This window comes from Diabrotica virgifera, chromosome 3 (assembly GCF_917563875.1).
Source record: "Diabrotica virgifera virgifera chromosome 3, PGI_DIABVI_V3a".
NCBI classification, from domain to species: domain Eukaryota; kingdom Metazoa; phylum Arthropoda; class Insecta; order Coleoptera; family Chrysomelidae; genus Diabrotica; species Diabrotica virgifera.
Genome location: NC_065445.1, coordinates 28,118,208 through 28,130,901, shown reverse-complemented (window position 1 = coordinate 28,130,901; position 12,694 = coordinate 28,118,208). Strand labels below are relative to the sequence as shown.

At 32.5% G+C, this 12,694-nt stretch overlaps 1 protein-coding gene across 1 annotated transcript in view; it reads right to left on the bottom strand.

Moving 5' to 3' along the window:
* Nucleotides 1–6,341, bottom strand: part of LOC114340262 (uncharacterized) — a 66,890-nt gene extending 60,549 nt beyond the window's left edge. Inside the window, exon 1 of the mRNA XM_028290988.2 lies at nucleotides 6,174–6,341. Coding sequence (XP_028146789.1) covers nucleotides 6,174–6,180 — 7 coding nt within the window. The 5' untranslated portion in view covers nucleotides 6,181–6,341. The remainder of the gene's footprint in view (nucleotides 1–6,173) is intronic.
* Between the last annotated feature and the right edge of the window lie 6,353 nt (nucleotides 6,342–12,694).

Here is a 12,694-nt window from a genome sequence, read left to right as displayed (position 1 = left end):
AAAAAATTTCAACTTGCTATCTGCTTTATTTTCAGTCCTGTAACATTTTGAAAAAATGAATTTTTTTTACGAAAGCTGGATTGCAAAATTTATTTTGCAAAATCTATTGAACCGATCTTAATGAAATTTACAGTATTGTTTTACTGTATCATAAAGTTTTTCAGGGTGAAACATGAAGGTCCTAAGAGTAGCATAAATGGTTGAAAAACGTAAAATACGAATACTTGTTTTTTTTTCACAATTATTGCTATTTTACAACAAGGGTGACTACTTTATAAATTTTTAACCAATTCTATATTGTAGGAAATTTAATTACGCAACTTTTATGTCAGTACAACTTTTCTCGGAAATGAATACTTTTAAAGTTATAATCAAAAAACCAAGAAAAAAATCGAATTTTTCCTTAATATTTTGACATTTTGATTATTTAAACAATGTTCCGGACCTTTTTGAGAGGGAGGATAACTCAAATATTATTATTTGATTTATTTTCAAGCAATTTCTGCAAAAAAATTTGAGTCACCTCTCAACGTCCAAATGTACTAATATTTTTACAAATGCGCCCTGGTCTACTATATTATATTTATATCAGCTAGCCTTAAAATCAGGGCCTATTTTATCACTAGGCCCATGAGGCACTTGCCTCGGGCCCGCATTTTAAGGGGGACCGGAAAGATTACTAAAAAATGTTTTATTGCAATAACAAAATAAATTTTCAAAATTCTTTTATTTCATTCATTTAAAATCGCGTTGGGCCAATTAAGCGAAAATTGGAATCAAAAAAGGATGGCGTCAATAATTGAAGCAAATGATTTATTAGGGAAAATGAATACCTGCGTCAGTTTATTCTTATAACGACGATTTGTAATAAACTTTTGGACAGAATAAATGCAACAAGTAGAAGGTACAGTAATGTGTGAACTTTACAACAGTTTAATCAAATGTGTTGGTATACAGAAAACAAGACAAATATATTTTCAGAAATTGAAAATGAAGCTAAAAAATAATAGCCAATAAGCGTTTCATATAAAGATGAGCTTTCCCGAGAACGGAAAACAATTTTTTGATGAAAATTCAAGAGTTTCCGAAGCAATTGTTTTAAAAGGACATGAAAATTTTAAAATATATAGTTTTTTACCTATTGTTAAAAGATGCTTATAATTCTGTAAACTCTAAACGATATTTTTAATATCTTTTTCACATACAATAGTGAAACAGTAAACTTAAAAACTATTACTGAATATTTGAGAACGATATCGATGTTGATGATTTAGTGGAAGAAGTGTCACATTTTAAAGAAATTTGCAGCACATCTAATATCTTACAAAATTCGCAAAGTATGATGAGCCTTTTTATTGAAAATAACATCATCGACATTTACAAATGTAGAAACGTTGCTTACAGTTTATTTAACTATATCCATTAGTAATAGCAACTCTTCAGGTGAAAAATCTTTCTCGGTACTGTGGTACTAAAAAGAGTAAAGTCGTATTTAAAAAATTCTCTAAAATCAACAAAGTCTGTCATCTTTGGCTATTTTAAATATAGAAAATGATATTTTTCAAAAAATTGATACAAGTAGTCTTGTCTAGTATTGATACAAGTCTTGGATGCTAAATTTGCAATTACTAACGCGTCATGGGGACCTATTAGGTTGTGAAGATTAGGTTCTAAAACCAAAAAAAGTTATGTTTTCCATTTTGGTAGGGATTTTCCTTGTGTTACCACGCCACTTCCGAGTTGGAGGTATCGTGTTTGATGTCATTCGATAGATTTTTGAAAAATATTGAACATGCATTTTTCAGTTTTTCGATCTGATTTTTATTTCGTCCATTTCGTTTCATTTCGTTTATATTTAGGGCCCGACAAATTGTGTAGTGCCTCGGGCCTGATTTGAACTAAAATAGGTTCTGCTTAAAATAGTCTATAAGATCTATTAAATGTTGTTTATTTTCACATAATGGTAGGGGAACCCAAGCGGGGATTTTTGCAGTTACTCGAGCGCGTCAGATTATCATATGGGGAGAAACCTGGTACCCTGAAAATGTACCTCTACCATATATTGGCTCTTAATGCAGGGGATTTTGTTAAGGGAGGGCCGAAGAAAACAATCTATCCTTAGAAAAACTCGAAATCGTCAGATTAAGATAAAGTCAAGTTAAGTACATGCAAAAGGGTGTACAGTAAGGTCTCGTTTTATGCGGTGGATACGTTCTTCAGAAAACCGCATATAAAAAAATCGCATAAAAAAAGACTTTACTTGCCTTGAAAAAGTAGGGATTCGTTCCGTGATTTTCTAAAATTACATAAAATGGTGGACGTTTATCCACCAAAAATTGTGTCTTTGATGTTTTTTTTTTCTTCATTGGGCCAAATAAAATCTTAAAGAAGAAATTAAAAACGCAGACTAATGATATTGAGATTGCAAAAACCTCTTCTAATGGAACATAAAACTTTAAGATACTTAATTAAATGTTTCAATCCAGAAATCAAAATGTGCTGTGTCGAGGAAATTAAGCATTTTGGCTCGCAATTTTTTCGTCCAGCATGGATTTACTTGAAATTTTCATAGAAGGTAGGGAATAGTCCAAGGATCATTTTCTATATCATGCCGCTGTACGCTAAAACTTTGGGGGTGGTTGCCACCCCATCTCGGGGTGGGAATTTTCTATTACATTTTAGCCATGTGAATCGATGTAAAAAGTATGTAATTCTAAGAAAAAATGTTTTTTACATTTTCTTCGTAAAACTAATATTTTTCGAGTTACTCGCGCTTGAAAGTAACAGTTTTTCGTCGAAAAAATCGACTTTTTTAGAGGGTTTTTTGAGAATACCTCGAAAATATGCATTTAATCAAAAAAACTGCACAAAACAAAATTGTATCTTTTAGTAACACAAACTAAATTCTTTTTCTATAATATCTTTAAGACCAATACAAACCAAGATACGGCATGTTAAAGGTCAGCTTCTCTCGTCAAATGCATAATTTGAAATATTCAAAGCCAGATAACGGGAAAACTTTGCATTTTTCGAGAAAAATTTAAATTATCTTTTTTCAAGTATACAATTAAACCTTTCAAAGAATAATAATCAAAAATTTATATCATGAAAATAGAGCGATTTGTGATCAAAAAAAGGTCGGTACCTGCTTTTGTCTACGAAAAAATCAGTGAAAATAACCCCCTAACTACCCTCTTAATTAAAAATTGGTTTTCGCCTTTTTGCAATTCCTTGTACATTTGTATTGTCAATACACTCAAGAAGTTTGACCTATTTAAAAGGCCTAATTTTAGAAAAATTGGAGTTGAAAGGAAAATTGATTTTTCGCAATTTCGTATTTTTCACCTTTTACTTCCAAATATCTCCGAAAATACTGGAGGTTCGAAAAAAATAATAGATTACTAAATTGTAGCTTTTTTAATAGCTAAATTTAAATTGTGCATTGTTTTAAATTATAGTGAATCTTTAGCGATATATAGTTGTTTAAAACCTCTATTTACGAGCAAACACCCCCTTATTCGAGCCCTTTAAACCCACCCCAATTAAAAAGTAAGGGATCTAACGGAATTTAATTTACACAGTCTTATAGTTCTTCAAAAATCCTACAAAATCATTTTTGAAAAAACTTTTTATCGCCAAAGATGAAGGAGCTATGTTTATAAAATGAACTTTTTTTTTCGAAATATACGAATAATCCGCTTATGGAACATTTTCAATGCATGTACAATACCGCAGAACTGGTTCGTATACTGGAAGATGACTTAAAAATTATTTGTAGGTATTTGTACTTCTACATATTTGTAAATTCGTATTTTTGTATAAATAAATGTTTTTGTAATTCTTTAATTCTACTTTTTTCTCTGTATAGATCTATTAAATTATCTACTTTTAAAAATTGTAATGTTCTTAAGGGTGGTTTTGAAGGGTTGAAATATTATGATATTATATCCTAAAGCATAAAACAATCATTCTTTTTAGCCAATCAAAACCAAATTTACCCATATTAAAGTTTACAATGTTTTAATATAATTTTTTACAATAAGGGGTAGTTTACACCCCTAAAAATAATCGACGCCCTTGAGCATGTTATAGAATATGAAGTACAGGGTGAGATGATCCTAATCCCAAATTTTTATGTAAATCGATGCAAGCCGAAATTATTCTTTTAGGATAAGTAATTTGATATATGTAGCTGCAACAAGGGTTGTTTTAAGGGTTGAAATATTATGATAGTATATCTTAAAGCATAAAACAATCATTATGTAACTAATAAGAACCAAATGTTGACAATATTAAAGTTTAAAATGTTGTTTTATAATTTTTTACAAGTAGTTTTGTTAGGGGTAGTTTTCACCCTTAAAAAACCAAAAGCGTACCACGGCTCAATATAGAAAATGAACTATAGGGTGAAATGAGCGTAATAGCAAATTTTTGTACAAATCGATGCTGGACGAAAAAATTGCGAGGTTTTGCCAGTTTTTCAGCTTCATTTCCTCGACATACGGCAACTTGAAATCAGCAACATTTAAATTTAATTTCAAAACAATTACAGGTTATATAGGTCTGGATCCCGCTTATGAAAAAATGTTTATTAATAGCAAGCTGAAAATTTGTTAATAGCTTAAGGGTGTCTAGTCGGACAAACTTTGATATATGGGAACACTGAAACAGGAGAAGTTTTAATTGTGGAACAGGTTAAAAATTTGGAACCGTCAGACCACGAAAACGTCACGTGTATTTTGTCCGACAAAACTTCCAATTGATTTGTTTCCCTTTCATTAAACTCTCATGAAAAAATCAGACTGCTATTTATCACCTGTCATAATTCCTGTCATTTGACATGTTCTGCGTGTTCCACTCATTAAAATGCCCATTTGGTGATAAATAGCAGTCTGATTTTTGCAATAGAGTTTAATGAAAGGGTAACAAATCAATTGGAAGTTCTGTCGGACAAAATACATGTGACGTTTTCGTGGTATGACCGTTCCAAATTTTTAACCTGTTCCACAATTAAAACTTCCCCTGTTCCAGTGTTACCATATATCAAAGTTTGTCCGACTAGACACCCTTAAGCTATTAACAAATTTTCAGCTTGCTATTAATAAATTTTTTTTATATACGCGGGATCCAGACCTAATACCTTTCAATGCGAAATTCAGATTGATATAATAGCTGCATGGTACATCATGTAACAAGGGGAATACCCGAATTGCAAACTCTCAGACTACTGGATGGGAACAGTTAATATTAATTATACTAATTGTTAATAATAGACATTTTTGAATGAAATACCAACCGCATAACTTCAAAATCGCATAAAAATAATCCGCAAAAAAGAGACCTTACTGCATAAAAAGAGACCTTACTGTACATATTTATATTTCAAAAATCTGATGATTCGAGCGAGGCGCAAGGAAATGGGTAAGTTCCAAAGTTTCAAGAAGCAGAAAGCGAATATTTCGCGAAATGAATGACAGATCGAAAAACTAAAAAATACGTGCTCAATATTTTTCAAAAATCTATCGAATGATACCAAACACGACTTTCCACGAAGAGGGGTGGGGGGTAAATTTAAAATTTTAAATACGAATCCCGCGATATTTCGCGAAATGAACATCAGATCTAAAAACTGAAAAAAACATTTATTCAATATTTTTGAAAAATCTATCGAATGGCACCAAACACGACCCCCCACGGATGTGGAATGGGGGGTTACTTTAAAATCTTAAATGGGAGTCCCCATTTTTTATTACAGATTTGGATTCCGTACATAAAAATAAGTAACTTTTACGCGAGACATTTTTTCGAATTATGGATAGATGGCGCTATAATCTAAAAAACGATTGGTGGAAATGGAAAATTAAATTAAAAATGGAAAGTCCCCACTAAAATGGAAAACTTTACTTAACTTCTTTTGGTTTTAGGGCCTACTCTTCACAACCCAATAGATCCCGATAACGCTCGAGTGACTGCACATTTAGCATACTTTGCTCTATAATAGACTATAGAAGAACTACAAAATATTGCACTTGAAACTAGGTCAAAGAAATAAAGATGCAAACAGAGGCATTTTAAATAAGAAACAACGACGAACAATGATTTAACTTAACATTCTATTGGACCTTATAGAAGAAATTCTGTCAAATACTTAATAGAAAAAATAATTTGCTCACCAGCCATTTTCAATTTTCAATCAATTTAACACCTATAATTAACCACGTTTGAAATGCTACACTTTCCGTTGTTTACTGAGTTAACTTTTCATAACGCTAAGTAAAGTAAAACGGCTTATCAGTAAGCAGATAAGAGCTGGTTGAAATTACATTTTAATGCCTGTCTCTGTTACGTAGACAGACAATGATATTTTTATAGCACCTATTAAGAGAATAAATAATATCTAATTTAGAAAATTCTGGAAACGTGATAGGAAATGTAGTCCAGGCTGTATCGTCGCCTCCGTTAGGTAAATTATTCTGATTCGATTTTTTTGCACAAACTTACTCAAAAAGAGGTCCTTATAACAAATCCACAGGCTGCCAGGTGGTCGAAAAATTGTTTAAATAATTTTTTTAAACAAATTCAAAAAAACAATTTTTTTCACTTCGGACAAATTTTTTTGTCATTTTTTTCTAAAATTGATTGATGTCGAGTTATACGCGATTTAAAATTTGGAAAATGCGAAAATAACCATTTTCATGGCTTAATAACTGGGTTAAAAATGATTATTATGAAAGTCAGAAAGTCACCTAATCAAAGTTTAAAGCCCCCCTACAAGATCCTGAAGAAATTTTTGTCATTATTTTATTACTGAGGGAGCGTTCAAGTATTACGTAACGCGATTTTTGAAGATTTTTAACCCTCCCCCCTCGTAACGCGCTCTTATGGGAGTGTAACTATTGCGTAACGCAATTTTTGAAGATTTTTGACCCCCCAACCTTTGTTACGTAGTTACGTAATACTTAAACAGTCCCTAAGCTGTTATTTTTAGTTAATAACAATGAGCGCTAAGAGCGTATTGAGATGTAGGTACCTACCATGATACAAAGAATACATACGTTCTTTTTCGCACAATAATGCAGTGGCGGATCTAGGCATTTACATTGGGAGGGGAAATTTGCCTTAGGGGAGGGGGAACTTCAATGAAACGCCAACCAAAAGATAAAAAAGATAAACCCAAACTACAAAAGACAGCCATAATAAGGTTAAAGTTTCATGTCAGCTAATACATTTTTCTGCTTCAACATTTTTTTCTATAATTTTGGACCTTGTTAGGGTGGGAAAGTACCCCGCACAAACCTTATGGAAATTAGGTCCCAGTGGATTTAGTTCATACTTTGGGAACATACTCTTTGAAGCATCCTGATAAAAAGTTCTCATGGGCACATCTCAATCGTATGAGGGATTTTCAAGATGTAGAGGCTAAACTGGGAAAATTATAAGATTTACCGGGTATTACAATTCCCTGAGTTACTGGTTATCTGGCAACATGTAGAAGTTTGGATCAAAGAAAAGTACTACTAGTCTAGGATTTGTTCCTGGCTATCCAATGGCGACATTTACTACTTTGACCTTGACTTTTAACGGAAGTCATCTTCTAGAGCAGTGGTTCCCAAAGTGGTCCAGGTGGACCCCCAGGGGTCCACGAGGGACTCAACACGGGTCTACGTTGGTGTGAAATAAAAATGGGGGTTCACAAGTTGTAACTGGGGGTCCACGAAAATTTTATAGTGATTTGGTATTTATTTAAACAAATTTCCATTTTTTTCGTAATATATCAATGGAAATCAATGGAAAAAATAATGTTTTAATACTAAGGACACAAAAATGTCATTATAACGCATTATAATAAGTTATTTTGATTACAAATTTTATTTTTGTATAGAAAACGTTAAAATACCGTTTTTTCTATATTTTGCTCCATTCCCAAAAAGCATGTGCTTCGATTTGACTGAAAATTTGCCCACAGATAGCCAAAACACAGGACTTTAAGTGCTTAAATTTTTCTTTTATAGTTTTACAATATAAGAAAACGCGGGGAATAATAGCAGAGTCAAAAATATAGGCGTCCACTTTAAATACAATAAACTCGGAAAATATCGACCGTACGAAAAAAATGGTTAAAAAAAATGTAATAATTATTATTGTAAACACGATTCATTTGGAACAATTACAGTTCTTAAAATTTTTGTCGAAAAGTTGAAAATGGTGGAGATATTGAACAAAAACCACTGCTATGAAACCAATCAGGCCTTATGCTCGCGCCTTTACCGCATACGTACTACCTGAAATATTGATTTTACCAAAAAAATTAAAGAGATTAAAATTATATAAAATTTAATTCTGTTCATTTTTGTATAGGTACATTTTTGTTATAAAACTAATAATAAACGAGATAATTCAATAATTATGCTCTAATTGTAACCATTTCCCCCCATAACTCGGAAAATATCGACGGTGCAAAAAATTTATAATAAAAAAAATTACTTATAGGAAATCATTTTTTCAACAATTTCAGTCCTTACACTTAGGGATTAAAATTATATAAAATTTAATTCTGTTCATTTTTGTATGGTACATTTTTGTTATAAAACTAATAATAAACGAGATAATTCAATAATTATGCTTTACCTGTCACCGTTTTTCCCCATAACTCGGAAAATATCGACGGCGCAAAAAATTTATAATAGAAAAAATTACTTATAGGAAATCATATTTTCAACAGTTTCAGTCCTTACACTTTTTGTTGGAAAGTTAAAAATGGCGGAGATATTGAGCAAAAATGGTTCTCCTTTAAAATCAAGATGGCGCCTAACGCAACGGCAGAATTCATTCGCGATTTTAAATTTACACTAATATTGCCCCCTAAAGCTTAGAAAAATAGAATCTTGCTTGCTTAGCTCGGCATGCAAGATCAAATGCTAACCAGACTGGACTATATAATTTTGACTCTGATATTAGTGCATGTAACTTTTCTTGTATTGTAAAACTATACAAATTCTTTTAACAACTGATGGCCTTAAGTCACACAGGACTTAATGCCACAGGACAGCCTAACACAGGACTTAAGTCCTGTGTTTTAACTATCTCTGGGCAAATTTTCAGCCAAATAGAAGAACATGTATTTTGGGAATGGAGGTAAATGTAAAAAACAGTATTTCACAGATTTTCTACTCTAAAATTTGATCAAAAACATGTTTTAAATAAAGAAACTTGTTATAATGCCTAATGATCAAATTTTGGAGTCCCTTCTATTAAAACATTATTTTTTCCAATGATACTTTACGATAAAAAATGCAAAGTTTAAATAAATTCCAAATCACTGTAAAATCGCTTGGAATGATATTTTGAGAAAAAAAAAAAGAAGAAAAAGACGGTTCGACCTTCATTAATGTCTTATTTTTTTTCCACCCAAGTTCCCCCCACCCACATGCAATTTTCTTGACCCGCCACTGACGTGCACAGCTACGAAATACCACTTCTGCTGGGGGTCCACCGAAACCAGTAAATTTTTTAAAGTGGTCTACTAGAAAAAGTAGTTTGGGAACCTCTGTTCTAGAGTATCGAGGGGTTTCAGCATTAAATTGATATAAGCATATTACTCATGGATTTTTGGGATCGCTAAATGCGAATATGCCATCAGAATTGATCTCCGGAGAACGTGGTGGCCAGGGCCGCTGGAAGAGACGTCATCTTCTAGAGTTTCGATGGTTTTCGGCAATTAATTGATGCAAATGAATTACTGGACAGTTTTTTAAGGTCGCTAAACACGAATATGCCACAAGAACCGACTTCCGGAGCACCTGGTTTCCAAGGTCAATGAAAGGGGCTCCTGGAGTTTCGAGGATCTTCGGTACTACATTGATGCAAACGGATTACTCATAGGTTTTTGGAGTTGCTGAACACGAATACCCCATCAGAACAGACATCGGAGTACCTGGTGCCTAAAGCATATCATCTTCTGGGGCTTCGAGAGTTTTCGGTACTAAATTGATGCAAGCGGATTTCTCTTGTGTTTTTGGGGTTGCTGAATACGAATATCACTTAGATAAAAGACTCTGGAGTATCTAGTAACCACGATCAATAACACTATCAAAATAGAATATAGTAAATCGATCTTAAAATAAATGAAGGAAAAATATTGTCATATATAAATTGAGTTTATACAGGGTAGCGAGAAAGTATGGAAACACGGTGATTTCTCGGAAACTAGTCGAACGGTTTTTATAAATTTTGGTGGGTAGGGGAGTCTTAATGTGGCCGATATTATAGTTGTAATTAAATTGTTGTCAAATCTTCCGTTTTTCTGGAAATCTAATGAACTTTCGTATTTTAAATGGAATATCCTGTATATTTTTTGCGTTTTGAAGTCCTTAAGAAATACTGATTATTTTTCATGTTATATTCCCTATACCTAAATGCCATAATTTCGGAGTTATTGCTACATTTATTAAAAAAAAAAAAAAAATTTAACAATTTATAAAAATCAATTTTTTCGGCCCAAGTACACATTATTTTAGGTTCTTTGGATCATTAGGAACAAAAAAGTCTTTTGTAATTTTCCTCAAAAGTTAATCGTTTCCGAGTTATAAACAATTTAAAACTAAAAAAATCGAAAAATGACTATTTTCAAGGTTCAAAAACACAAGTAAAAAAATCATTTTTAAAATTACGAAGTACCTAAATTTAAGCTCAAACCTTTTTCTATCAGATCCCTATAAGAATTTTTTGCATATTTTATTCTAAAAAATTGTTTTTTTTTAATTGTTAATAAAGCTCATATGAGAGGACGGGCTATCGCGCATCGTTAACAACTAAAAAATAATATTTTAGAATGAAATATGTAAGACCAAATCACTTATCGGTATCTGATAAAATAAGGTTTGAGCTTGAATTTAGACAATTCATAGTTTCAAAAATAATATTTTTTACTTATATTTTTGAACCCAGAAAATCGTCATTTTTCGATTTTTTTTCAGTTTTAAATTGTTTATAACTCGGAAAGGATTAATTTTTGAGATCAAAAACAAAGTTTTACCTGTACAATAACAAAAGACCTTTTTTATTCCCAATTACTCAAAGAACCTAAAATAATATCTACACGATTCAAAAAAACAAATTTGTATAATTTGTTTTTTAAATAAATGTAGCAATAACTCCGAAATTATGACATTTAGGTATAGGGAACATAACATAAAAAATAATCAGTATTTCTTAAGGACTTCAAAACACAAAAATATACAGGGTGTTCCATTTAAAATAAGAAAGTTCATTAGATTTACAAAAAAACGTAAGATTTGACAACAATGTAATTACCACTATAATATCGGTTGTATTAGAATACCCTTACCCACCAAAATTTATAACAATCGTTTAATTGGTTTCCGAGAAATTACCGTGTTTCCATACTTTCTCGCTACCCTGTATGCTTTTTCTCATGAGGATCTTTCAGTGCGTCACAGTTTTTCGATTTCATTCTAACGTATTAAATTGTATGTGACAGAAAAAAACGCACGTCGATGATTACATTTCATCGGTGACATTTATAACATTTATTCTAGTTGTCAATAGATGGCGCTATAATCGAAAAAAGATTATTTACAAATAATTATATAATATATCTACGAATATAATCTGTACAATTTATAAGACTATACAAATCAAAGAAAATACCATTTTATAAATGCAATAAACACAATTGATTTGTTTTTATGCCAAATTGCAAATAAAATGTGACAACTGTCAGATTTAACTAAAGTGTTATGTCACTAAAATGTATATTATCACGACTTATCTTTTTTTCTATCATTTGTGACGCACTGAAAAATACTCATGAAAAGAAGCATATTTATAAATAATTAATACTTAGATGCTCCGGTGTCTGTTCTGATGGCGTATTCGTGTTCTGTAACTCCAAAAAGCCATGAGTAATCCATTCGTATCAATTTAATGCCGAAAACTCTCGAAACTCGAGAAGATGAATAATCTTAGGCACCAGGTGCTCCGTGGGTCGGATCTGATGGCGTATTAGCGTTCAGCGACCCAAAAAGCCATGCGTAATCCGTTTTTATCAATTTAATGCCGAAAACCCTCGAAACTCCAGAAGATGACGTGCCGTAGACACAATGTGATTCGTGGGTCGGATCTGATAGTGTATGGATGTGCAACCCCAAAAACCTAAGAGTGATCCATTTGATTCCTTCATTTGATTCCTCCGAAACTCGAGAAGATAACCTGTCTTAGGCACCAGGTGCTCCTGTATCTGTGCTGATCACGAATTCGTGTTCAGCAACCCCAAAAACCTATAACTAATCCGTTGGCATTAATGTAGTACCGAAGACACTCGAAACTCCAGGAGCTTCTTTCATTGAGCTTGGAAACCAGGTGCTCCGGGAGTCGGTTCTGGTGGCATATTCGTGTTTAGCGACCTCAAAGAAACCCTCCAGTAATTCATTTGCATCAATTAAATGCCGAAAACCATCGAAACTCTAGAAGATGACGCCCCTTTTAGTTGCCCTGGCCACCACGTGCTCCGGAGGCCAATTCTGATGGCATATTCGTGTTTAGCGATCCCAAAAACCCATAAGTAATCTGTTTATATCAATTTAATGGCGAAACCCCTCGAAACTCTAGAAGATGACGTCCGTTGAAGGTCCAGATCAAAGTAAAGGTCGCCATTGGATAGCCAGGAAAAAAT